At 50.5% G+C, this 24,468-nt stretch overlaps 1 protein-coding gene across 1 annotated transcript; it reads left to right on the top strand.

Moving 5' to 3' along the window:
* Nucleotides 1-221: 221 nt before the first annotated feature.
* Nucleotides 222-24,419, top strand: POU2F2 (POU class 2 homeobox 2). The gene is made up of 14 exons (XM_071419227.1): nt 222-722; nt 3,044-3,100; nt 3,215-3,249; nt 3,396-3,452; nt 10,557-10,672; nt 12,039-12,133; nt 14,853-15,013; nt 16,167-16,308; nt 18,920-19,068; nt 20,940-21,302; nt 22,531-22,573; nt 23,177-23,256; nt 23,376-23,428; nt 23,864-24,419. The coding sequence occupies exons 1-14, from the start codon at nt 695-697 to the stop codon at nt 23,925-23,927; spliced, it is 1,443 nt and encodes a 480-aa protein (XP_071275328.1). The 5' UTR covers nt 222-694; the 3' UTR covers nt 23,928-24,419.
* Nucleotides 24,420-24,468: the final 49 nt, after the last annotated feature.

Here is a 24,468-nt window from a genome sequence, read left to right as displayed (position 1 = left end):
GATTTTTAGGGTATTTTCGGGCTGTTCTCAGGCTGTTTTTTGGGGTGTTTTCAGGCAGTTTTCGGGGTGATTTTCGGGCTGTTTTTTGGGCTGTTTTCGGGCAGTTTTCGGGCAGTTTTTGGGCTGTTTTCAGGCTGTTTTTTGGGGTGTTTTCAGGCAGTTTTTGGGCTGTTTTCGGCTGGTTTTGGGGGTGCCGCTCCATGTGACCGCGTCCCCCCCCGCCCCGCGGTTCCGGCACCGCCGCCGCTTCCTCCGGAGCTTCCGGGAGCGGCGGGGCCGGGCCCGAACCCCCCCGAACCCCCAAAATCCTCCCCAAAATCCTCCCCAAAATCCTCCCCAAAATCCCCAAAAATCCCCCCCAAAATCCCCCCCAAAATCCTCCCTAAACCCTCCCCAAAACCATCCCTAAATCCCCCTCATAATTCCCCAAAATCCCCCCAAAATTCCTCCCAAAATCCCCAAAATCCTCCCCAAATCCTGCCCCAAAATCCCCAAAAATTCCCCCCAAAATTCCTCCCTGAATCTCCCCAATTTTCCCCAATCCCATCCCCAAATTCCCCCAAAATCTCCCCAAAATCCCCTCAAATTCTCCTGGAATCCCCCCCAAAATTCCCCCTCCCCAAAATCCCCTCAAATTCCCCCCAAAATTCCCCAAAATTCCCCAAATTCCCCCCCAAACCCCCCTGGACCCACCATGGTGAACCCCAACTTTTGGGCCACAGTAGAGGGGGGGGGTTTGGGGCAATTTTGGGTTTTTTGGGTAATTTTGGGGTCATTTGGGGAATTCGGGGTGGATTTGGTGAATTTTGGGGGAATTTTGGGGGAATTTTGGGGGAATTTTGGGTGAATTCTGGGGTAATTTTGGGAATTTTGGGTGGATTTTGGAGAATTTGGGGGGAATTTTAGGGAGATTTTGGTTTTTTTTGGGGGGGTCCGGGGGGGATTTGGGGATTTTGGGGTAACTTGGGAGGATTTTGGGGGATTTTTCATGGATTTGAAGGATTTGGGGGGATCCTGGTGGAATTCCGGGGGATCTGGGGTGGGTTTGGATGAATTGGGGGATTTGGGGTAATTTGGGGTAATTTTGGGTGGGTTTGGACGGATTTTGGGTGAATTTTGCTGGATTTGGGTGGATTTTGGGTGGGTTTGGGGTAATTGAGGAGGATTTTGGTGTTTTTGGGATGGATTTGGGCGGATTTCAGGTGATTTTGGGATCATTTTAGGCAAAATCGGAGAATTTGGGGGTCAGGCCCCCCCGCCCCCTCCCCCCCCACCCAAATTTGGGCCGTTTTCACTCAATTTTCTCCTTTTTCATTGAAAAAACCCCAAAATCGGCGAAAGCAGAAGTGAAAGTGGGGGGAGGGGGCGGCTCCCGGGGCTGCCCCTCCCCCCCCCGGGGCTGCCCCATGCAAATGAGGGGGGGGGGGGATGGGGGGGGGATGGGGGCGACACCCCCGGGCCGCCCCTCCCCCACCGGCGCCCGCCTGGAGCCGCTCGGAGCCCCCAAAACCCCAAAAATCCCCGAAATCGCCCCAAAAACGCCCCCGGGAGGGGCCGAACCCCCTCCCCCCCGCAGGTACCGGCCGGGGATTTGGGGCCAATTCGGGACATTTTGGGAAATTTTGGGGTTTTTTGGGGGGCGATTTGGGGATTTGGGGGCGATTTCGGGGGGAATTTGGGATTTTCGGGGCTGTTTAGGGGGGGGGTTCAATCGTTTTTGGGGCAATTTCGGGGGATTTTGGGTAATTTGGGGTGGTTTGGGGCGATTTGGGATAAATTCGAGTCATTTTGGGGGATTTTGGCTGATTTTGGGGGGAATTCGGGGGAATTTGGGTTTTCCGGGGTGACTTGGGGTGGTTTGCTTGAATTTTGGGCGATTTTGGGGTGATTTGGGGTTTTTTGGGGCTCATTTTGGGGTGGTTTCCGTTTATTTCGGGGTGATTTTGAATTGTTTGGATTTATTTGGAATTTTGGGGTGATTTTGGGTGATTTTTGGGTGATTTTTGGGGTGGTTTCGGTTCATTTTGGGCTGATTTGGAGCCGTTTTGATTCCGAGTGGCCTGGGGGTGATTTTGGGTCATTTTGGGGCACTTTGGGTGATTTTGGGGCAATTTTGGATCATTTTGGGGTCATTTCATGGTGATTTTGGGTCATTTTGGGTCATTTCAGGCGGATTTTGGGTCATTTTGGGGGGGATTTCCGCTGATTTTGGGGCGATCTTGGGGGATTTTTGGGATCAGGCGATTTCAGGCTCATTTTGGGCCGATTTTGGATCATTTTGGGTCACTTGGGGTCATTTCGGGGTCATTTCAGGGCAATTTTGGGTCGTTTTGAGGTGATTTCCGCTGATTTTGGGGTGACCTGGGGGATTTTTGGGATGAAGCATTTTCAGGCTGATTTTGGGGCGATTTGGGGCTGATTTTTGGGGTGATTTTGAAGTGATTTTTGAGGTGATTTGGGGCTGATTTGGGGCTGAATTTTGGGTGATTTTGTGGTGATTTTTGGGGTAATTTTGTGGTAATTTTTGAGGTGATTTTTGGGTAATTTTGGGGTGATTTTTGGGGTGATTTTGTGGTGATTTTGGGCTGATTTGGGGCTGATTTTTGGGGTGATATTGAGGTGATTTTGGGTAATTTTTGGGGTGATTTCGGGCTGAATTTTGGAGTGATTTTGGGCTGATTTCAGGGCTGAGTTTGTGGTGATTTTGTGGTGATTTTTGAGGTGATTTTTGGGTGATTTTGGGCTGATTTCAGGCTGTTTTTTTGGGGTGATTTTGGGGTAATTTTTGAGGTGACTTTTGGGGTAATTTCAGGCTGATTTTGGGGTGATTTTGGGGTAATTTTGAGGTGATTTTTGGGTAATTTGTGGCTGATTTTTGAGGTGGATTTTTGGGTAATTTTTGGGTAATTTTTGGGTGATTTTGAAGTGATTTTTGGGTAATTTTTGGGGTAATTTCAGGCTGATTTTGGGGGTGATTTTGGGCAATTTTCGGGCTGATTTTTGGGGTGATTTTGGGCTGAATTTTGGGTTTTTCTCCCCCCAGAACTGAGGATGTCTAAACCCCTGGAGCTGGAGAAGGAGCTGCCGGGGGAGCGCCCGGGTAGGAAAATCCGGGGGACATTTTGGGGACATTTGGGGACATTTTGGGGACATTGGGGGGGGGTCCCCGAGGGGATTTGGGGACCCCCCCCCTGAGTGTCCCCTCCCCCCCCAGACACAGAAGCCAATGGACCCGAGACGAACCACGAGGTGAGATTGGGGCATTTTGGGGCATTTTGGGGCATTTTGGGGCATTTTGGGGTTTTTTGGGGTTTTTGGGGGGGTTTCTATTTTGGGGGGGGTCCCCCCAAATCCGGGATTCCCCCCAAAAACGGCTCCGCCCCTCCCCCCCCCAGGCCCAGCAGAACAAACCCCCCCCCTTCGGCCCCGCCCCCCCCGGCCCCGGCGCCAAGGTAAGAGAGGAACCCCAAAATCCCCGAGAATTGCCCCAAAAGTGAGCCCCAAAAATCCGCCCCAAAATCCCCCCCAAAACACCATAAAAATCCTCCCAAAAATACCCCAAAAAATCCTTCACAAAATACCAAAAAAAACCCTGAAAATTACCCCAAAAGTGAGCCCAAAATTCCCCCCAAAACACCCCAAAATCCTCCCAAAAACACCATAAAAAATCCTCCAAAAATACCCAAAAAATCCTTCACAAAATACCCAAAAAATCCTCCCAAAACACCCCAAAATCCTCCCCAAAAATACCATAAAAAATCCTTCACAAAATACAAAAAAAACCCTGAAAATTACCCCAAAAATCCTCCCCAAAATCCTCCCAAAACACCCCAAAATCTTCCCCAAAACACCTCCACAAAATTACCCAAAAAATCCTCCCAAAACACCCCAAAAGTGAGCCCCAAAAATCCCCCACAAAATACACCCAAAACACCCCAAAATCCTCCCCAAAGCACCCCAAAAAACCCCAAAAAACCCCAAAAATCCCTCCCAAAATACCACAAAAATCCTCCCCAAAATACCAAAAATAATCCTGAAAATCCCCCCCAAAATCCCCCCCAAAACACCCCAAAATCCTCCCAAAAACACCATAAAAAATCCTCCACAAAATACCAAAAAAACCATGAAAATCTACCCCAAAACTCTCCCCAAAATACCCCCAAAATCCTCCCCAAATCCTCCCTAAAATACACCCCAAAAAACCCCAAAACACCCCAAAATCCCCCCCCAAATCCTCCCAAAAATCCCCACAAAATCCTGAAAATCTACCCCAAAATCCTCCCCCAAATATCCCAAAAAATCCCCCTCAAAACACCCCAAAAATCCTCCACAAAATTCCCCCAAAATCCTCCCCCAAATCCCCCAAATTCTGTCCCCAAATCCCCGAATTTTTGCCCCAAATTTTCCCCCAAATCCCCGATTTTTTCCCCCCAAATTTTGCCCCAAATTCTGCCCCAATTCCGCCCCTCCCCCCCCTCCCCGGTTCCTGTTTTGGTGCCCCGGGGGTGGGGGAGGGGCGGGGGGGGGGAACCCCCCGGGCGGGGGCGGCGGCGGCAAAACAGGAAATGGGGGGGGGGGTCCCCAAAATCCGCCCCCAAAATCACCAAAAACGCCCAAAAAACGCGGAGAAAACCCCAAAATTCACCCAAAATCCGCCCCGAAAACACCCAAAAATACCAAAAAACACCAAAGCACCCCAAAATCAGCCCCAAATACCCCAAAATCAGCCCCAAAATCAGCCCCAAAATCTGACCAAAATCACCCCAAAATCTGACCAAAATCACCCCCAAAATCAGCCCCAAAATTGGATAAAACACCCCAAAAATTCTAAAAAACACCCAAAATACCCCCAAAAATAGCCCAAAAATCCGCCCTAAAACCAGCGCCCAAATCAGCCCCAAATCACCCAGAATCAGCCCCAAAATCAGCCCCAAATCAGGCCCAAAATACCCCAAAATCCACCCCAAAATCCACCCCAAAATCCCCCCAAAATCCGCCCTAAAACCAGCGCCCAAATCAGCCCCAAATCACCCCAAAATCCGCCCCAAAATCCACCCCAAAATCTGCCCCAAAATCCCCCTAAAATCAGCCCCAAATTCCCCCAAAATCGGCCCTAAAACCCCAAATCCTCCCAAACTCCCCAAATTCCTGGAATTTTCCCCAGAATTTAACGGAATTCCCTGAACTTGCCCCGAATTTCCCCCAAATTTTCCCTGAATTTCCCCCGAATTTCCCCAAATTTTCCAGAATTTGCCCAGGATTTGCTCTGAATTTCCCCAAAATTTCCCCCATAAATTTCCTGAATTTCCCATAATTTTACCAGAATTTCCCAAAATTTCCCTGAAATTTTCCTGAAATTTCCCCAAAATTTTCCCCGAATTTTCCCAGAATTTCCCCAGAATTTTCCCCCAAAATTCCCCCCAAATTCCCCCAAAAATTCCCTCAAAATTTCCCCAAATTTTCCTCCAAATTTTCCCCAAAAATTCCCCCGATTTTCCCAAAATTTCCCCCAAAAATTCCCTCAAAATTTCCCCAAATTTCCCCCAGATTTTCCCAAATTTTCCTCCAAATTTTCCCCGAAAATTCCCTCAAAATTCCCCCAAAATTTCCCCCGAAATTTCCCCCAGAATTCCCTTCCCCCACCCCCCGAATTTCGCAGAATTTTCCCAGAAATTCCCCCCAGAATTTCCCCAAAACTCTCCAAAATTTCCCCAATTTTTTCCCAAAATTTCCCAAAATTCCCCCCGAATTTTCCCAAAATTCCCTCAAAATTCCCACCAAAATTTCCCCGATTTTTCCCGAATTTCCCCCAAAATGTTCCCGGATTTTCCGGCATTTCCGCCCCTCCCCCGCAGGTGACGGACCCGGCCCCTCCCCCCCCCCAGGCCGCGCCCCCTCCCCCCCCAGGCTCAGCTGCTGCTGGCGGGGTCGCAACTGGCGGGGGTGAGTGGGGGAGGGGCGCGATGGGGACATTGGGGACATTTTGGGGTGAATTTGGGACATTTGGGGACATTTGGGGACATTGGGGACATTTTGGGGTGAATTTGGGGCATTTGGGGTCATTGGAGCCATTGGGGACTTTTGGGGGAAAATTTTGGGGAAATTTGGGAAAATTGGGGACATTTGGGGACATTTGGGGTCATTGGGGACATTTTGGGTGAATTTGGGACATTTGGGGACATTTGGAGACATTGGGGACATTTTTGGGGACACTTGGGGTGAATTTGGGACATTTCGGGACATTTGGGGTGAATTTGGGACATTTGGGGTGAATTTGGGACATTTCGGGACATTTGGGGGATTTGGGGACATTTGGGGGGACATTTTTGGGGACATTTGGGGACATTTGGGGTCATTGAGGGTGAATTTGGGACATTCGGGGACATTGGAGCCATTTGGGGACATTTGGGGGTCAATTTGGGACATTTGGAACCATTGGGGACATTTGGGGAAAATTTTGGGGAAAATTTTGGGGAAATTTGGGAAAACTGGGGACATTTTTTGGGACATTCGGGGACATTGGGGACATTTGGGGACATTTTGGGGTGAATTTGGGACATTCGGGGACATTCGGGGGACATTTTTAGGACATTTGGGGACATTTGGGACATTGGGGACATTTGGGGTGAATTTGGGACATTTGGGGTCATTGGGGGTGAATTTGGACATTTGGGGACATTTTGGGGACATTTGGGGACATTTTTGGGGACATTTTTGAGGATTTTGGGACATTTGGGGACATTTTGGGGTGAATTTGGGACATTTCGGGACATTTGGGGACATTTGTGGACATCAGGGACATTTTGGGGTGAATTTGGGACATTTGGGGACATTGGGGGTGAATTTGGGACTTTTGGGGACATTTGGGGACATTCGGGGACATTTGGGGGATTTGGGGACATTTTTGGGGACATTTTTAGGGACATTTTGTGGGCGGGGTTCGGGGTTTTGTGGGCGGGGTTTTGGAGCTTCGGGGGCGGGGCTTCGCTGCTGCGGGGGGCGGGGCTTGGGGCTGGTACTAACCTGCTGCCCCTCCCCCCTCGTGTGTGACCCCACATCGACCTCGCGTGACCCCGTGACCTCGTGTGACCCCGTGACCTCCCGTGACCCCGCCCCCCAATGTCCCCAATGTCCCCAATGTCCCCCTGTCCGTCTGTCCCTGTGTCCGTCTGTCCCCAATGTCCCTGTGTCCCCACTGCCGTCCCCCCTGTCCGTCTGTCCGTCCATCCCCGTGTCCATCCCCGTGTCCATGTGTCCATCCATCCCCGTGTCCATCCGTCTGTCCGTCCGTCCGTCCCGTGTGTCCAACCCTGTGTCCATCCCTGTGTCCCTCCGTCCCCCTGTCCATGTCCATCCGTCCATCCCCGTGTCCGTCCCCCTGTCCATGTCCATGTCCGTGTGTCCCTGTGTCCATCTGTCCATCTGTCCGTCTGTCCGTCCCCGTGTCCATCACCCGTGTCTGTCTGTCCATGTCCATCCCCCTGTCCGTGTGTCCGTGTCCATCCCCCTGTCCATGTCCCCCCTGTCCGTGTCTGTGTCCCCCATGTCCATCCCCGTGTCCCTCCCCGTGTCCGTGTGTCCGTGTGTCCCCCATGTCCATCTGTCCGTCCCCCTGTCCATCCCCGTGTCCGTCCCCCTGTCCATGTCCCCATGTCCCCATGTCCATCTGTCCATGTCCCCCTGTCTGTGTCCGTGTCCCCGTGTCCATCCCCCGTGTCCATGTCCATCCGTCCGTCCATGTGTCCATGTGTCCATCCCCGTGTCCCTCCCCGTGTCTGTGTGTCCGTCTGTCCCCGTGTCCATCCCCCCTGTCCATTTCCCCCTGTCCGTCTGTCCCTGTCCCCCCTGTCCCCCTGTCCATGTCCATCCCCGTGTCCGTCCGTGTGTCCATCCCCCTGTCCCTCCCCCTGTCCATGTCCGTCTGTCCGTGTCCATGTCCCCCTGTCCGTGTCCCCCTGTCCATGTCCGTCTGTCCGTGTCCGTCTGTCCATGTCCCCCTGTCCGTGTCCGTCTGTCCATGTCCGTCCGTCTGTCCGTGTGTCCAGCTGGCCGCGCTGCTCCCGGCCCCTCAGCAGCTCCTGGCCCAGGCCCAGCTCCTGGCGGCCGCGGCCGCGCAGCTCCCGCAGGGCCCCGCCCCCAGCCCCGGCCCCGCCCCCGGCCCCGCCCCCGGAGCGACCCCGGGGACCCCCGGGACCCCCCCCGCGGCCCCGCCCCCCGCTGCCGCTGCCCGGCCCCATCCAGCTCTCGGCGCAGGTAACGGGAGGGACCCAGAACGGACCCAAAACGGCCCAAAATGGCCCCAAAATCAGCCCAAAATCAGCCCCAAAATCAGCCCAAAATCAGCCCAAAATGGCCCCAAAACGGCCCCAAAATCAGCCCAAAATCAGCCCAAAATCGGCCCAAAAATCAGCCCAAAATCAGCCCAAAATCAGCCCAAAATCAGCCCAAAATCAGCCCCAAAATCAGCCCAAAATCAGCCCAAAATGGCCCCAAATCGGCCCCAAAATCAGCCCAAAATCAGCCCCAAAACGGCCCAAAATGGCCCCAAAATCAGCCCCAAAATCAGCCCCAAATCAGCCCAAAATGGCCCCAAAAATCAGCCCCAAAATCAGCCCAAAATCAGCCCAGAATCAGCCTGAAATCAGCCCAAAATTACCCCAAAATGGCCCCAAATCAGCCCAAAATTGGCCCCAAATCAGCCCAAAATCAGCCCAAAATGGCCCCAAAATCAGCCCAAAATCAGCCCCAAAATCAACCTGAAATCAGCCCAAAATTACCCCAAAAATCAGCCCTAAATCACCCCAAAATCAGCACAAAATCAGCCCCAAAATGACCCCAAATCAGCCCAAAATCAGCCTGAAATCAGCCCAAAATGGCCCCAAAATCAGCCCCAAAATCGGCCCCAAAATCAGCCCAGAATCAGCCCAAAAGTCATCCTGAATTCACCCCAAAAATGACCCCAAAATCACCCAAAAATCATCCTGAATTCACCCCAAAATCACCCAAAATCACCTCAAAAATCACCCCAAAATCAGCCCAAAAAATCACCCAAATTCACCCCAAAATCCCCTCAATTTCCCCCAAATTCACCCAAAATCCCCTCAATTTCCCCCAAATTCTCTTTCAATTCCCCCCGTAAAGGCCCCCCGCCCCCCCCCCCCCCCCCCCCCCCCCATTTTAACCAAAATCCCCGGAATTTCCCCCAAACCCCCCCTGGGCCCCCCCTCCTGGGGGCTCCCTCAGCTCACCTGACCCCTCCCCCCCCCGTGTTCTGTCCCCCCCCATGTCCGTCTGTCCGTCTGTCTGTCTGTCCCTGTGTCCTGTCTGTCTGTCCGTCCCTTTGTCCCTGTGTCCGTCTGTCCCCGTGTCCGTCTGTCTGTCCCGTGTCCGTCTGTCTGTCCCATGTCCCCGTGTCCGTCCGTCCGTCTGTCCGTCCGTCCCTGTCTGTCTGTCCCTCTGTCCATCCCTGTGTCCCCATGTCCGTTTTCTTGTGTCCCTGCTGTCCCCGTGTCCGTCCGTCTGTCCCCGTCTGTCCCTGTGTCTGTCTGTCCGTGTCCATCTGTCCCTGTCTGTGTCCGTCTGTCCTGTCCCTGTGTCCTTCTGTCCGTCTGTCCTGTGTCTGTCCGTCTGTCCGTCCCGTGTCTGTCTGTCTCGTGTCCCGTCTGTCCTGGTGTCCGTGTGTCCCGTCCCGTGTCCGTCCCGTGTCCGTCTGTCCCTGTCCGTCTGTCCCTGTCCATCCGTCCGTCCCCGCGTCCCCGTGTCCGTTTTCCCGTGTCCGTCCATCCCTGTCTGTCCCGTGTCTGTCCCTGTGTCCGTCTGTCCCCGTGTCCATCTGTGCGTCCCATGTCTGTCTGTCCTGCCCCCCTGTCCGTGTCTGTCTGTCCCATGTCTGTCCCTGTGTCCGTCTGTCCGTCTGTCCCCGTATCCATCTGTCCCTGTCCGTTTTCCCCGTGTCCGTCTGTCCATCTGTCCATCCCGTGTCTGTCTGTCCCTGTCCCGTCTGTCCCGTGTCCCTGTGTCCGTCTGTCCCTGTCTGTCCCCTGTGTCCGTCTATCCCTGTGTCTGTCCGTCCCTGTCCCCGTGTCCGTCTGTCCCCGTGTCTGTCCCGTGTCCGTCTGTCCCTGTGTCCGTCCATCCCTGTCCGTCTGTCCCGCGTCTGTTCCTGTCCGTCTGTCCCTGTGTCCGTCTGTCCCTGTGTCTGTCCCTGTGTCCGTCTGTCCCTGTCCCGTGTCCGTCCCTGTGTCCGTCTGTCCGTCCCTGTGTCCGTCCGTCTGTCCCTGTGTCCGTCTGTCCCTGTCCCTGTGTCCGTCTGTCCCTGTGTCCGTCTGTCCCCTGTCCCGTGTCCGTCTGTCGGTCCCCTGTGTCCGTCTGTCCCTGTGTCCGTCCCCGTGTCCGTCTGTCCCTGTGTCCCTGTGTCCGTCCCGTGTCCGTCCTGTCCCTGTCTGTCCCTCTGTCCGTCCCCCGTGTCCGTCTGTCCCTGTGTCCCCGTGTCCGTCTGTCCCTGTGTCCCCGTGTCCGTCTGTCCCTGTCCCCGTGTCCGTCTGTCGGTCCCTCAGGACGTTCACCAGCTGGTGCAGCTGCAGCAATTGGTGCTGGTGCCGGGGGGGCCGCACCTGCAGCCCCCGCCCCAATTCCTGCTGCCCCCCCCCCGCGCAGGGCGGGCCCCACCCCGGTGAGGGGGGGAGGGGGCGGGGGGGGGAGGGGATTGGGGGGGGTTTGGGGAGATTTTGGGGGGGGTCCTGGGGGGGGTTTGGGGCAATTTTGGGGGGATTTTGGGGGCGGTTTGGGGCAATTTTGGGGGAGTTTTGGGGGGGGTTTGGGGCAATTTGTGGGGGTTCCTGTGGGGCTCTGGGGGCGATTTTGGGGGGAAATTTGGGGGGAATTTTGGGGGGGAATTTGGGGGGCTCTGGGTGGGATTTGGGGTGAAATTTGGGGGGGTTTTGGGGGGCTCGGGGGGATTTGAGGGGGATTTTAGGGGTGAAATTTGGGGGGGATTTTGGGGGGGATTTTGGGGAGCTTTAGGGGGGGTTTGGGGCAATTTTGGGGGGAGTTTGGGGGGCGATTTTGGGGGGAGTTTGGGGCAATTCTGGGGGGGAGGTTGGGGGGATTTTGAGGAGCTCTGGGTGGGATTTTGGGGGCGATTTTGGGGTGAAATTTGGGGGGATTTGGGGTGGATTTGGGGGATTTCGGGGCCGATTTTAGGGGGGATTTCGGGGAATTTGGGGGGATTTTGGGGGGGATTTAGGGGGGAATTTTGGGGGAAATTTGGGGGCATTTGGGGGGATTTTGGGGCAATTTTGGGGGAGATTTGGGGGCCTCTGGGGGGGATTTTGGGGAGCTCTGGGTGGGATTTTGGGGTGGATTTGGGGGCATTTTGGGGCCGATTTTAGGGGGGATTTTGGGGAATTTGGGGGGAGATTTAGAAGGGCAATTTTGGGGTGAAATTTGGGGCAATTTTTGGGGGGAATTTGGGGGGGATTTAGGGGGGATTTTGGGGGTGAAATTTGCGGGGATTTTTGGGGGATTTTGGGGGGTTTGGGGGGAATTTAGGGGGGATTTGGGGGGAATTTTGGGGTGAAATTTGGGGGGATTTTGGGGCCCCACCTGCAGCCCCCGCCCCAATTCCCAGTGAGGGGGGAAGGGACGAGATTTGGGGGGTCTGGGGGGGGTTTCCTGGAGGGGTTTTTGGGGGGATTTTGGGGGGGGATTTGGGGGATTTTTGGGGGGGATTTTGGGGGAGATTTGGGAGGGGTCCTGGGAGGGTTTTGGGGGGATTTTGGGTGGTTTTGGGGGATTTTTGGGGCGATTTTTGGGTGGTTTTGGGTGGTTTTGGGAGGGATTTTTAGGGCGATTTTTAGGGGGATTTTTGGGGGGATTTTTGGGTGGGATTTTTGGGGGATTTTGGGGTGATTTTAGGGCGATTTTTAGGGGGATTTTTGGGGGGATTTTTGGGGGGTTTTGGGTCTGGGGCCTCCTCTGGGGGTTTTGGGGACCCTCCCCTGACCCCTCCCCCCCCTTTTTGCCCCCTCCCCCCCCAGGGCTGTTGCCCCCCCCCAATCTCTTTCAGCTACCTCAGCACAGCCCGGGGGGGCTCCTGCCCAACCCCCCCCGCCACGGGGGGCTGCACGCACAGGTGAGGACCCAAAAACACCCCAAAAACACCGGAAACACCCCGAAAATCCACCCCAAAAATCCACCCAAAACACCCCGAAAATTCACCCCAAAAACCCCCCCAAAATCCCCCCAAAAATCCCCAAAAAATCCCCCCAAAACGCACAGGTAAAAACACCAAAAACACCCCAAAACCACCGAAAATATCCCAAACATCCACCCCAAAAATCCACCCAAAACCCCCCCAAAAATCCACCCAAAACACCCCGAAAATTCACCCAAAAATCCCCCCCCAAAATCCCCAAAAAATCCACTCAAAACGCACAGGTAACGACCCAAAAACACCCCAAAAACACCCCAAAAACACCGGAAATATCCCAAAAATCCACCCCAAAAAATCCACCAAAACCCCCCAAAAATCCCCCCCAAAATCCCCCAAAAATCCCCCCAAAATGCACAGGTAAAAACACCAAAAAACTCCCCAAAACCACCGAAAACACCCCAAAAAATCCACCCCAAAAAACCCCAAATCCCACATACCCCAGAAATCCCAAAATAGCCCAAAAATCCCCCAAAAAATCCACCCAAAACAGCCCCAAAATACCCCAAAAATCCCCAAAAATCCACCCCAAAAAACCCCAAATCCCACATACACCAAAAAACACCCCAAAACCACTGAAAATATCCCCAAAAATCCACCCCAAAACCCCCCCCAAAAATCCACCCAAAAATCCCCCAAAAATCCCCCCAAAACGCACAGGTAAGGACCCCAAAACACCCCAAAAACACCCGAAAATACCCAAAAAATCCACCCCCAAAAACCCCCAAAATACCCCAAAAATCCAACCCAAAAACCCCCCCAAAAATCCACCCAAAAATCCCCCCAAAAATCCCCCCAAAATCCCCCCAAAACGCACAGGTAAGGACCCAGAAACACCCCAAAAACACCGGAAATACCCCAAAAATCCACCCCAAAAATCCACCCAAAAATCCACCCAAAACCACCCAAAAATCCCCCAAAAATCCCCCCAAAAACCCCCCCAAAACGCACAGGTAAAAACACCAAAAACACCCCAAAAACACCCAAAATACCCCAAAAATCCACCCCAAAAATCCACCCAAAAATCCCCCAAAAATCCCCCCCAAAAATCCACCCAAAAATCCCCCAAAAAATCCCCCCAAAATGCACAGGTAAGGACCCAAAAACACCCCAAAAACACCCAAAACACCCCGAAAATTCAGCCCCCAAACCCCCAAAATACCCCAAAAATCCACCCAAAAATCCACCCAAAAATCCCCCAAAAATCCCCCCAAAAATCCCCCCAAAACGCACAGGTAAAAACACCAAAAACACCCCAAAAACACCGAAAATATCCCCAAAAATCCACCCCAAAAATCCACCCAAAAATCGCCCCAAAACCACCAAAAATCCCCCCAAAACGCACAGGTAAAAACACCAAAAACACCCAAAATACCCCAAAAATCCACCCCAAAAAACCCCAAATCCTGAATAGCCCAGAGACCCCAAAATAGCCCAAAAATCCCCCAAAAAATCCACCCAAAACAGCCCCAATCCCCCCAAATTCTGGGTTATTTTGGGGCTTTTTGGGTTCTTTTGAAGGGATTTTTTGGGGGTTTTTTTTGGGTTTATTTTGGAGGCTTTTGGGATTTTTTTTTTAATTTTTGGGGGCTATTTTGGGGTTATTTTGGATCATTTTAAAGGGATTTTTAGGGGTTATTTTGGGGTTATTTTGGGTTATTTTGGATCATTTAAAAGAGATTTTTTGGGGTTATTTTGGGTTATTTTAAAGGGATTTTTGGGGGTTATTTTGGGGTTATTTTGAGGCTATTTTGGGGTATGGAAATGGAATTTTTGGGGGTTATTTTGGGGTAATTTTGGCTCATTTTATAGGGATTTTTGGGGGCTATTTTGGGGTTATTTTGGGCTATTTTGGGGTATTGAAATGGAATTTCTTGAGGGTTATTTTGGGGTTATTTTGGGCTATTTTGGGGTTATTTTTGCTCATTTTAAAGAGATTTTTTGAGGGTTACTTTGGGTTATTTTGGGCTATTTTGGGGTACTGAAATGGAATTTTTTGGGGGTTATTTTGGCTTATTTTAAAGGGATTTTTGGGGGTTATTTTCGGCTATTTTGGGGTATGGAAATGGAATTTTTTGGGGGGTTATTTTTGGGGTTATTTTGGGCTATTTTGGGGCTATTTTGGGCTATTTTGGGCTATTTTGGGTCATTTAAATGGAACTTTTGGGGGGTTATTTTGGCTCATTTCAAAGGGATTTTTGGGGGTTATTTTGGGGCTATTTGGGGTTATTTTGGGGCTATTTTGGGCTATTTTGGGGTATGGAAATGGAATTTTTTGGGGGTTATTTTTGGGGTTATTTTTGGGGTTATTTTGGGGCTATTTGGGGCTATTTTGGGGTACTGAAATGGAATTTTTTGGGGGTTATTTTGGCCCATTTCAAGGGGATTTTTGGGGTTATTTTGGGCTATTTTGGGGCTATTTTGGGGCTATTTTGGGGTACTGAAATGGAATTTTTTGGGGGTTATTTTTGGGGTTATTTTGGGGCTATTTGGGGCTATTTTGGGTCATTGAAATGGAACTTTTTGGGGGTTATTTTGGCTCATTTCAAAGGGATTTTGGGGGTTATTTTGGGGGTTATTTTGGGGCTATTTGGGGCTATTTTGGGCTATTTTAATGGAACTTTTGGGGGTCCCCGTGCAGCCTCTGGCCCGGCCGGGGGTCCCCGAGTCCCCGGGGGCGCCCCCAAAAGGCCCCGAGGCCCCCCCCGGGCCCCCCCCCCGAGGAGCCGAGCGACCTCGAGGAGCTCGAACAATTCGCCAGGGACCTTCAAGCAGAGGAGGATCAAACTGGGCTTCACACAGGTGGAAATCCAAATTTTGGGGTTTTTGGGATTTGGGGTTTCATGGGAACCTTGGGGGAATTTGGGGGGATTTTTTTTGGAATTTTTGGGGGTTTTTTTAGGGGTTTTTTTGGGGGTTTATTTCGATTTTTGGGGTTTTTTTTAGCGATTTTTAAAGGGTTTTTTTTTGGGTGTAGATTTTTTGGGGTATTTTTGGGGGGGGGGTTTTTAGGGGCTTTTTGGGGAAATTTTTTGTGATTTTTTTCTGATTTTTTTAGAATTTTTTGGGGCTTTTTAAAGGGGTTTTTTAGGGGCTTTTTGGGGAATTTTTTGGGATTTTTTTGGGATTTTTTAAAGGGGATTTATTGGGAGATTTTTGGCTTTTTTTGCCATTTTTGGGGTTTTTTTGGGGGGGTTTTGGGGATTTTTTTTAGGGGCGTTTTTGGGGCTTTCTTATGTTTTTTTTTGGAGGATTTTTTTTTGTTTTATTTTGATTTTTGGGGGTTTTTTTGGGGTTTTTTTTTTGTTTTTTTAAGGTTTTTTTAAGGGGTTGTTTTGGATATTTTCGGGATTTTGAGTCGGTTTTTTTCTATAATTTTTGGGGAGGATTTTGGGGTTTTTAGGGGCACATGGGGCATCGGCTCTTTGGGGTTTTTTGGGTTTTTTTGGTTTTTTTTTTTAAATTTTTTTCCTTTTGTTTTGGGGAAGTTTTGAGGTTTTTTTGAGGGTTTTTTTTTGTTTTTTTGAGGGTTTTTTTGAGGCTTTTTGAGTTTTTTTTGAAGTTTTTTCGAGGGGTTTTTTTGGTTTTTTTTTTAAATTTTTTTCCTTTTGTTTTGGGGAAGTTTTGAGGTTTTTTGAGGTTTTTTTGAGGTTTTTTTGAGGGTTGTTTTTTCGAGTTTTTTTTGTGGTTTTTTTTTGAGTTTTTTTTTGAGTTTTTTCGAGGGGTTTTTTTGAGGTTTTTTTGAGGGTTTTTTTGAGCGTTTTTTGAGGTTTTTTGAGGGTTTTTTTTGTTTTTTTTTTGAGTTTTTTCGAGTTTTTTTCGAAGTTTTTTTAGGTTTTTCGAGGGATTTTTTTTTGGTTTTTTTTTTCCTTTTTCGGGCATTTTGGTGATTTTTATATTTTGGTATTTTTGATGTTTTAAGGAGATTTTTGGGTGGGATTTTTGCCGTTTCCAGGGCGACGTGGGCCTGGCCATGGGGAAGCTCTACGGCAACGACTTCAGCCAAACGACGATCTCGCGCTTCGAGGCGCTGAACCTCAGCTTCAAGAACATGTGCAAGCTGAAACCGCTGCTGGAGACATGGCTGAGGGACGCAGGTGCGGTTATTGATCATTGATTGGTTATTGATCGGTTATTGATTGGTTATTGATACCCTATGGATCACCTATGGATCAATAAACCCCAATAGATACCCCATAGCCCCCCTGTGCAAGCTGAAACCGCTGCTGGAGACATGGCTGAGGGACGCAGGTGGGGTCATTGATCGGTTATTGATCGGTTATTGATCATTGATCGGTTATTGATTGGTTATTGGTACCCTATGGATCAATAAACCCCCATAGATACCCCATAGCCCCCCTGTGCAAGCTGAAACCGCTGCTGGAGACTTGGCTGAGGGACGCAGGTGGGGTCATTGATCGGTCATTGATCGGTTATTGATTGGTTATTGATCATTGATTGGTTATTGGTACCCTATGGATCACCTATGGATCAATAAACCCCCATAGATACCCCATAGATACCCCATAGATACCCCACAGCCCCCCTGTGCAAGCTGAAACCGCTGCTGGAGACCTGGCTGAGGGACGCAGGTGGGGTCATTGATCGGTTATTGATCATTGATTGGTTATTGATTGGTTATTGATTGGTTATTGGTACCCTATGGATCACCTATGGATCAATAAACCCCCATAGATATCCCATAATCCCCCTGTGCAAGCTGAAACCGCTGCTGGAGACCTGGCTGAGGGACGCAGGTGCGGTTATTGATCGGTTATTGATCATTGATTGGTTATTGATTGGTTATTGGTACCCTATGGATCACCTATGGATCAATAAACCCCCATAGATACCCCACAGCCCCCCTGTGCAAGCTGAAACCGCTGCTGGAGACATGGCTGAGGGACGCAGGTGGGGTCATTGATCGGTTATTGATCATTGATTGGTTATTGATTGGTTATTGATTGGTTATTGGTACCCTATGGATCAATAAACCCCCATAGATACCCCATAGCCCCCCTGTGCAAGCTGAAACCGCTGCTGGAGACATGGCTGAGGGACGCAGGTGGGGCTATTGATCGGTTATTGATCGGTTATTGATCATTGATCGGTTATTGATTGGTTATTGGTACCCTATGGATCAATAAACCCCCATAGATACCCCATAGATATCCCATAATCCCCCTGTGCAAGCTGAAACCGCTGCTGGAGACATGGCTGAGGGACGCAGGTGGGGTTATTGATCATTGATTGGTTATTGATCGGTTATTGATTGGTTATTGGTACCCTATGGATCAATAAACCCCCATAGATACCCCATAGCCCCCCTGTGCAAGCTGAAACCGCTGCTGGAGACATGGCTGAGGGACGCAGGTGGGGCTATTGATCGGTTATTGATCGGTTATTGATCATTGATCGGTTATTGATTGGTTATTGGTACCCTATGGATCAATAAACCCCCATAGATACCCCATAGCCCCCCTGTGCAAGCTGAAACCGCTGCTGGAGACATGGCTGAGGGACGCAGGTGGGGCTATTGATCGGTTATTGATCGGTTATTGGTCATTGATCGGTTATTGATCCATTGATTGGTTATTTATCACCTATTGATCCCATTGATCCCATTGACCCCATTGACCACATTGGGATCAATGGGGGATCAATGGGGGATCAATAGGATCAATGGGGTCAGTGGGGTCAATGGGGTCAATAGGGATCAATGCGATCAATAGGGGATCAATAGGGATCAATAGATTCTGTTCCCACAGAGACGATGTTGGTGTCAATGGGATCAATGGGATCAATAGGCATCAATACAACCAATCAATACTGATCAATAATCCCCCCAGAGACGATGTCGGTGCCCATGGGATCAATGGGGTCAATGGGATCGATACAATCAATAGGGATCAATGGGATCAATGGGATCAATACAATCAATACAATCAATAGGGATCAATACAATCAATACAATCAATCCCGATCAATACTGATCAATCCCCTCCCCCCTTAGAGACGATGTCAGTGCTCATGGGTTCAATGGGGTCAATGGGATCAATACAATCAATAGTGATCAATACAATCAATAGGGATCAATCCCGATCAATCCCGATCAATAGTGATCAATCCCCTCCCCCCCAGAGTCGATGTCGGTGTCTATAGGATCAATGGAGTCAGTGGGATCAATGGGATCAATACAATCAATACAATCAATAGGGATCAATGCTGATCAATACAATCAATACAATCAATCAATACTGATCAATACAATCGATCAATAGTGATCAATTCCCCTCCCCCCCCAGAGTCGATGTCGGTGTCTATAGGATCAATGGAGTCAGTGGGATCAATGGGATCAATACAATCAATAGGGATCAATGGGATCAATACAATCAATACAATCAATCCCGATCAATACTGATCAATCCCCTCCCCCCTTAGAGATGATGTCAGTGCCCATGGGTTCAATGGGGTCAATGGGATCAATACAATCAATACCGATCAATGCTGATCAATACAATCGATCAATACAATCGATCAATTCCCCTCCCCCCCCAGAGTCGATGTCGGTGTCTATGGGATCAATAGGATCAGTGGGGTCAATGGGATCAATACAATCAATACAATCAATAGGGATCAATGCTGATCAATACAATCAATAGGGATCAATACCGATCAATACAATCGATCAATTCCCCTCCCCCCCAGAGTCGATGTCGGACTCGGCCCTGCCCAGCCCCCCCCAGCTGGGCCCCCCCTCCCTGGGCGCCTTCGAGGGGCTCCCGGGGCGGCGCCGCAAGAAGCGCACGAGCATCGAGACCAACGTCAGATTCGCGCTGGAGAAATCCTTCCTGGCGGTGAGAAATGAACCAAAATGTCCTGAATTCAACCCAAAATAGCTGAAATTGTAAAATATCCCCAAAAAACCCCGAAAAAATCCCGAAAATCCCACCCAAAACGGCCCCAAAATGGCCCCAAACCAACCCAAACGAGCATCTAGACCAACGTCAGATTCGCGCTGGAGAAATCCTTCCTGGCGGTGAGAAATGAACCAAAAATACCCAAAATTAACCCAAAATATCTGAAATTATACAAAAATCTAAAAAATCCCGAAAAAATCCCGAAAAAATCCCGAAAATCCCAAAAAAATCCCACCCAAAATGGCCCCAAAATGGCCCCAGAATGGCCCCAAACCGACCCAAACAAGCATCGAGACCAACGTCAGATTCGCGCTGGAGAAATCCTTCCTGGCGGTGAGAAATGAACCAAAATGTCCTGAATTCAACCCAAAATATCTGAAATTGTGAAATATCCCAAAAAATCCCGAAAAAATCCCGAAAATCCCACCCAAAACGGCCCCAAAATGGCCCCAAACCAGCATCGAGACCAACGTGAGATTGGCCCTGGAGAAATCCTTCCTGGCGGTGAGAAATGAACCAAAAATACCCAGAATTAACCCAAAATATCTGAAATTATACAAAAATCTAAAAAATCCCGAAAAAATCCCGAAAAAATCCCGAAAATCCCACCCAAAACGGCCCCAAAACGGCTCCAAAACGGCCCAAACGAGCATCGAGACCAACGTCAGATTGGCCCTGGAGAAATCCTTCCTGGCGGTGAGAAATGAACCAAAAATATCCTGAATTTAACCCAAAATATCTGAAATTATACAAAAATCCAAAAAAATCCAAAAAAAATCCTGAAAATCCCAAAAAAATCCCACCCAAAACGGCCCCAAAACGGCCCCAAAACGGCCCCAAACCAGCATCGAGACCAAGGTCAGATTCGTGTGAGATTTCCCCAAAATTCCACTTTTTTCACCCAAATTTTCCCAATTTCCCCCTTTTTCACCCCAGAACCAGAAGCCGACATTGGAGGAGATCCTGGGCAAATATTCCCCCAAAATTTCCCCTAAAAATGTCCCATTTTTTCCCTTTTTTGGGCCATTTTTCCCTATAATTTTCCCAAAATTTCACTTTTTTCACCCAAATTTTCCCAATTTCCCCTTTTTTCACCCCAGAACCAGAACCTGACATTGGATGAGATCCTGTGTGAATTTTCCCCTGTAAATGCCCCAATTCTCCCCATAAATTCTCCATAAATTCCCCAATTTTCCCCGTTTTTCCCCCAAATTTTCACTTTTTTCACCCAAATTTTCCCAATTTTTGGGTTTTTCACCCCAAAAACCAGAACCAGAAGCTGACGTCGGAGTGTGTATTCTCCCTATAATTTCCCCATAATTTCCCCATAATTTCCCCAATTTCCCCCATTTTTTCCCCATTTTTTCCCCGTTTCTCCCCAAATTTTCGCCTTTTTCACTGGAATTTTCCCAATTTCGGGGTTTTTCACCCCAGAACCAGAACCTGATGTTGGACGAGATCCTGTGTGAATTTTCCCCTGTAAATGCCCCAATTCTCCCCATAAATGCTCCATAATTTCCCCCATAATTTCCCCAATTTCCCCCATTTTTTCCCCGTTTTTTCCCCGTTTTTTCCCCAAATTTTCGCCTTTTTCCACCGGAATTTTCCCAAATTCCCCTTTTTTCGCCCCAGAACCAGAAGCCAATGTTGGAGTCTGAATTCTCCCTATAATTTCCCCATAATTTCCCCCATAATTTCCCCAATTTTCACCGTTTTTTCCCCGTTTTTTCCCCGTTTTTTCCCCGTTTCTCCCCAAATTTTCGCCTTTTTCACCGGGATTTTCCCGATTTCCCCTTTTTTCGCCCCAGAACCAGAAGCCGACGTCGGAGGAGATCCTGGGCATGGCGGAGCAGCTGCACATGGAGAAGGAGGTGATCCGGGTCTGGTTCTGCAACCGCCGCCAGAAGGAAAAACGCATCAACCCCAGCGGGGCGGCCCCAAATCCGCCCCATTTCACCCCAAACCCGGCCCCAAATCCGCCCCATTTCACCCCAAACCCGGCCCCAAACCCGGCCCCAAACCCGGCCCCAAATCCCCCCAATTTCACCCCAAATCCGCCCCAGTTCGGCCCCGGCGTCCCCAACGTCCCCAACCTGACCCAAAATGCCCCAAATTTGGCCCCGAACGTCGGCGCCGGCACCGGGAAGGGCCCGAACTACGGAGGGCAGGGGGTGAGTGGGGAATTTGGGGGAAAATTTGGGGTTTTTGGGGTTTTTGGGGGTTTTGGTGGGGTTTGGGGTTTGGGGGTAAATGGGATTTGATGGGGATTTTTTTGGGGAATTTTTGGGGTTTAGGATTTGGGGGTAAATTGGATTTTATGGGGATTTTTGGGGATTTTTTGGGAATTTTTGGGGTTTAGGTTTTGGGGAATTTGGGGAAATTTGGGGTTTTTTATGGGGTTTTTTGTGGGGTTTAGGATTTGGGGGTAAATGGGATTTTATGGGGTTTTTTTTGGGGATTTTATGGGGATTTTTTGGGAATTTTTGGAGCTTAGGATTTGGGGAATTTGGGGTTTTTATGGGGTTTGGGGTTTGGGGGTAAACGGGATTTGATGGGGATTTTTTTGGGGATTTTTGGGGTTTTTTTGGGGAATTTTTGGGGTTTAGGGTTTGGGAGTAAATTGGATTTTATGGGGGTTTTTTTCAGGATTTTTTGGGGATTTTTGGGGTTTAGGATTTGGGGGTAAATGGGATTTTATGGGGATTTTTTGGGGGATTTTTGGGGGATTTTTTTGGGGATTTTTGGGGTTTAGGATTCGGGAAGTTTGGGGGAATTTGGGTTTTTTATGGGGTTTGGGGTTTGGGGGTAAATTGTATTTTTGGGGATCTTTTGGGGGGATTTTTGGGGGAATTTTGGGGTTTAAGATTCGGGGAATTTGGGTTTTTTTGGGGGTTTTTTGGGGGGAATTTTTGGGGTTTAGGATTTGGGGAATTTGGGGTTTTTACAAGGTTTTTATGGGGTTTAGTATTTGGGGGTAAATGGGATTTTATGGGGGTTTTTTGGGGGGGATTTTTGGGGATTTTTGGCGGCACTTTTGGGGATTTTTATGGGAATTTTGGGGGTTTAAGATTCGGGGAATTTGGGGTTTTTATGGGGTTTTTGTGGGGTTTGGGATTTGGGGGTAAATGGGATTTTATGGGGATTTTTTTTTTTATTTTTGGGGGAATTTTTGGCGTTTAGGATTTGGGGAATTTTGGGGAATTTGGGGTTTTTATGGGGTTTTGGGTTTTGGGGGGGTTTTGGGGTGGATTTGGGGTTTTGGGTCTGGGGTTTTTGGGGTTTTCGAGTTTTGGGTGGGTTTGGGGTTTTTGGGATCGTTCATTGTTTGGGATTGCTCTTTGTCCCCAAATGTCCCAAAATGTCCCCAAAATGTCCCAAAATGTCCCAAAATGTCCCCAGGTGACCCCGCCCGGCCCCGCCCTCGGCAGCCTCGGCACCACAGGTGGGTCTGGGACCCCAAAACCCCAAAAAACCCCAAAAAACCCCAAAAAAACCCAAAAAAACCCAAAAAAACCCAAAACTGGTGGGGCAGGGGAGGGGGTTTGGGGGCTTGGGGCATTTTGACCAAATCTGGGGAATTTGAGGGGGAATTTTGGGGGGTTTTAAGGGACTTTTGTGCATTTGAATGAATTTGGGGGGAACTTTAACGGGATTTGGGGAATTTTGGGGTATTTAAAGGGGATTTTGGGAATTTTAAGGGGATTGAGGGAATTTTAAGGGGAATTTGGGGAATTTTAACAGAATTTGGGGTATTTTAACAGAATTTGGGGTATTTTAAGCAGATTTGGCGAATTTTAAGGGGATTTTGGGAATTTTAAGGGAAATTTCGGGAATTGAAAGGGAATTTTCAGAATTTTGAGGGAATTTTGGGAATTTTAAGGGAAATTTCGGGAATTTCAAGGGGATTTTGGGAATTTTAAGGGAATTTCAGGAATTTTGAGGGAATTTCGGGAATTTTAAGGGAATTTCAGGAATTGTAAAGGGATTTTGGGAATTTTAATGGAATGTTGTGACTGACCCTGACCCTGTGACCCCTCCCCCCCAGTGACGTCACTGAGCGCCCGCCCCTCCCCCCCTGAGGCCCCGCCCGGCTCCGCCCCCTCCCCCCCTCGGCCTCGGCTCCGGGTGAGTTCGGGGGTGGGGGAGGGGCCGGGGGGGGAGGGGTGACCCCACCGTGACCCCACCGTGACCCCACCGTGACCCCGCGCTGACCTCGCGCTGACCCCGCCCCCTTTGCTTTGCAGGGGGGCGGTGCTGGGGGGGCTGCTGGGCCCCGCCCCCATGGCCGCCATTCAAGGTGGGTGCCAGGGAGTGATTGACAGCTCGGGGTGATTGATTGACAGCTGTGATTGACAGCTGGGAGTGAGTGATTGACAGCTGGGGGTGATTGATTGATTGATTAATTGATTGACAGCTGTGTGGGATTGATTGACAGCCATGACAGCTGTCTGACGGATGATTGACAGCTCTGTGCCCCTCCCCCGCTCGCGCTTTTGCCTCCCCGGGGATTTGGGGGCGGGGCCAGGGCTGGGCTGGGGGCGGGGCCCTGGGGAATTCTGGGGTGGAATTTGGGGAATTTTGGGGAATTTTGGGGGAATTTGGGAATTGGGGGCGGGGTCCCGATGGGATTTTGTGGGCGGGGCCTGGTTGGGAATTTGTGGGCGGGGCCTGGTTGGGGATTTGGGGGTTTTGTGGGCGGGGTCTCTGACGCCCCTCCCCCCTCTCTCCGCAGCCTTGGCCGGCGCTGGCCCCGCCCCTCCCGCCCCTCCCCCCTCCCGGCCCCGCCCCCCCATTGAGGGGGGGTCCCTGCTGGGTGGGGGAGGGGCGGGCGCTGGAGGGGGCGGTGGGGGAGGGGCCAGCCCGAGCCCCGCCCTCTTCCCCCTGCTGGGCCCCGCCCCCTGCCCCTCCCCCACCTCCTGCAGCCCCTCCCCCTCCTGCTCCTCCTGCAGCCCCTCCCCCTCCCCGCCCCTCCCCCACCTGGGGGGCGGGGTCTGAAAGGGGCGGGGGTGGGGGGGAGGGGCCAAGCAAACCCCGCCCCCTCCTTGCCCCTCCCCCCCACAGCTACGAACCAAAAACCGGCCCCTCCCCCCACCCCCATTAATTTAATTTAATTTATTTTAATTATTTGTTGATATCGGGGGGGGGAGGGGTCGCCGCCCCTCCCCCCCCTCCCCCCGTGCCCCTCCCCCACCCCCAGCTCAGCCCAAAGTTCGCAACGTCTGACCTCGAGCGGGGGGGGGAGGGGCGGGCGGGGCCTTTCGGGGCCAATTCCGGAGATTTCGGGAAAATTCGGGGGGGAAAATTTGGGGAGGGGGGGAAGGGGGGGGAATTGGGGGG

This window comes from Agelaius tricolor, unplaced genomic scaffold, assembly GCF_023055355.1.
Source record: "Agelaius tricolor isolate 1412-34295 unplaced genomic scaffold, bAgeTri1.0.p SCAF_102, whole genome shotgun sequence".
In the NCBI taxonomy this organism is placed as follows: domain Eukaryota; kingdom Metazoa; phylum Chordata; class Aves; order Passeriformes; family Icteridae; genus Agelaius; species Agelaius tricolor.
This window is presented reverse-complemented; position numbering and strand designations above follow the sequence as displayed.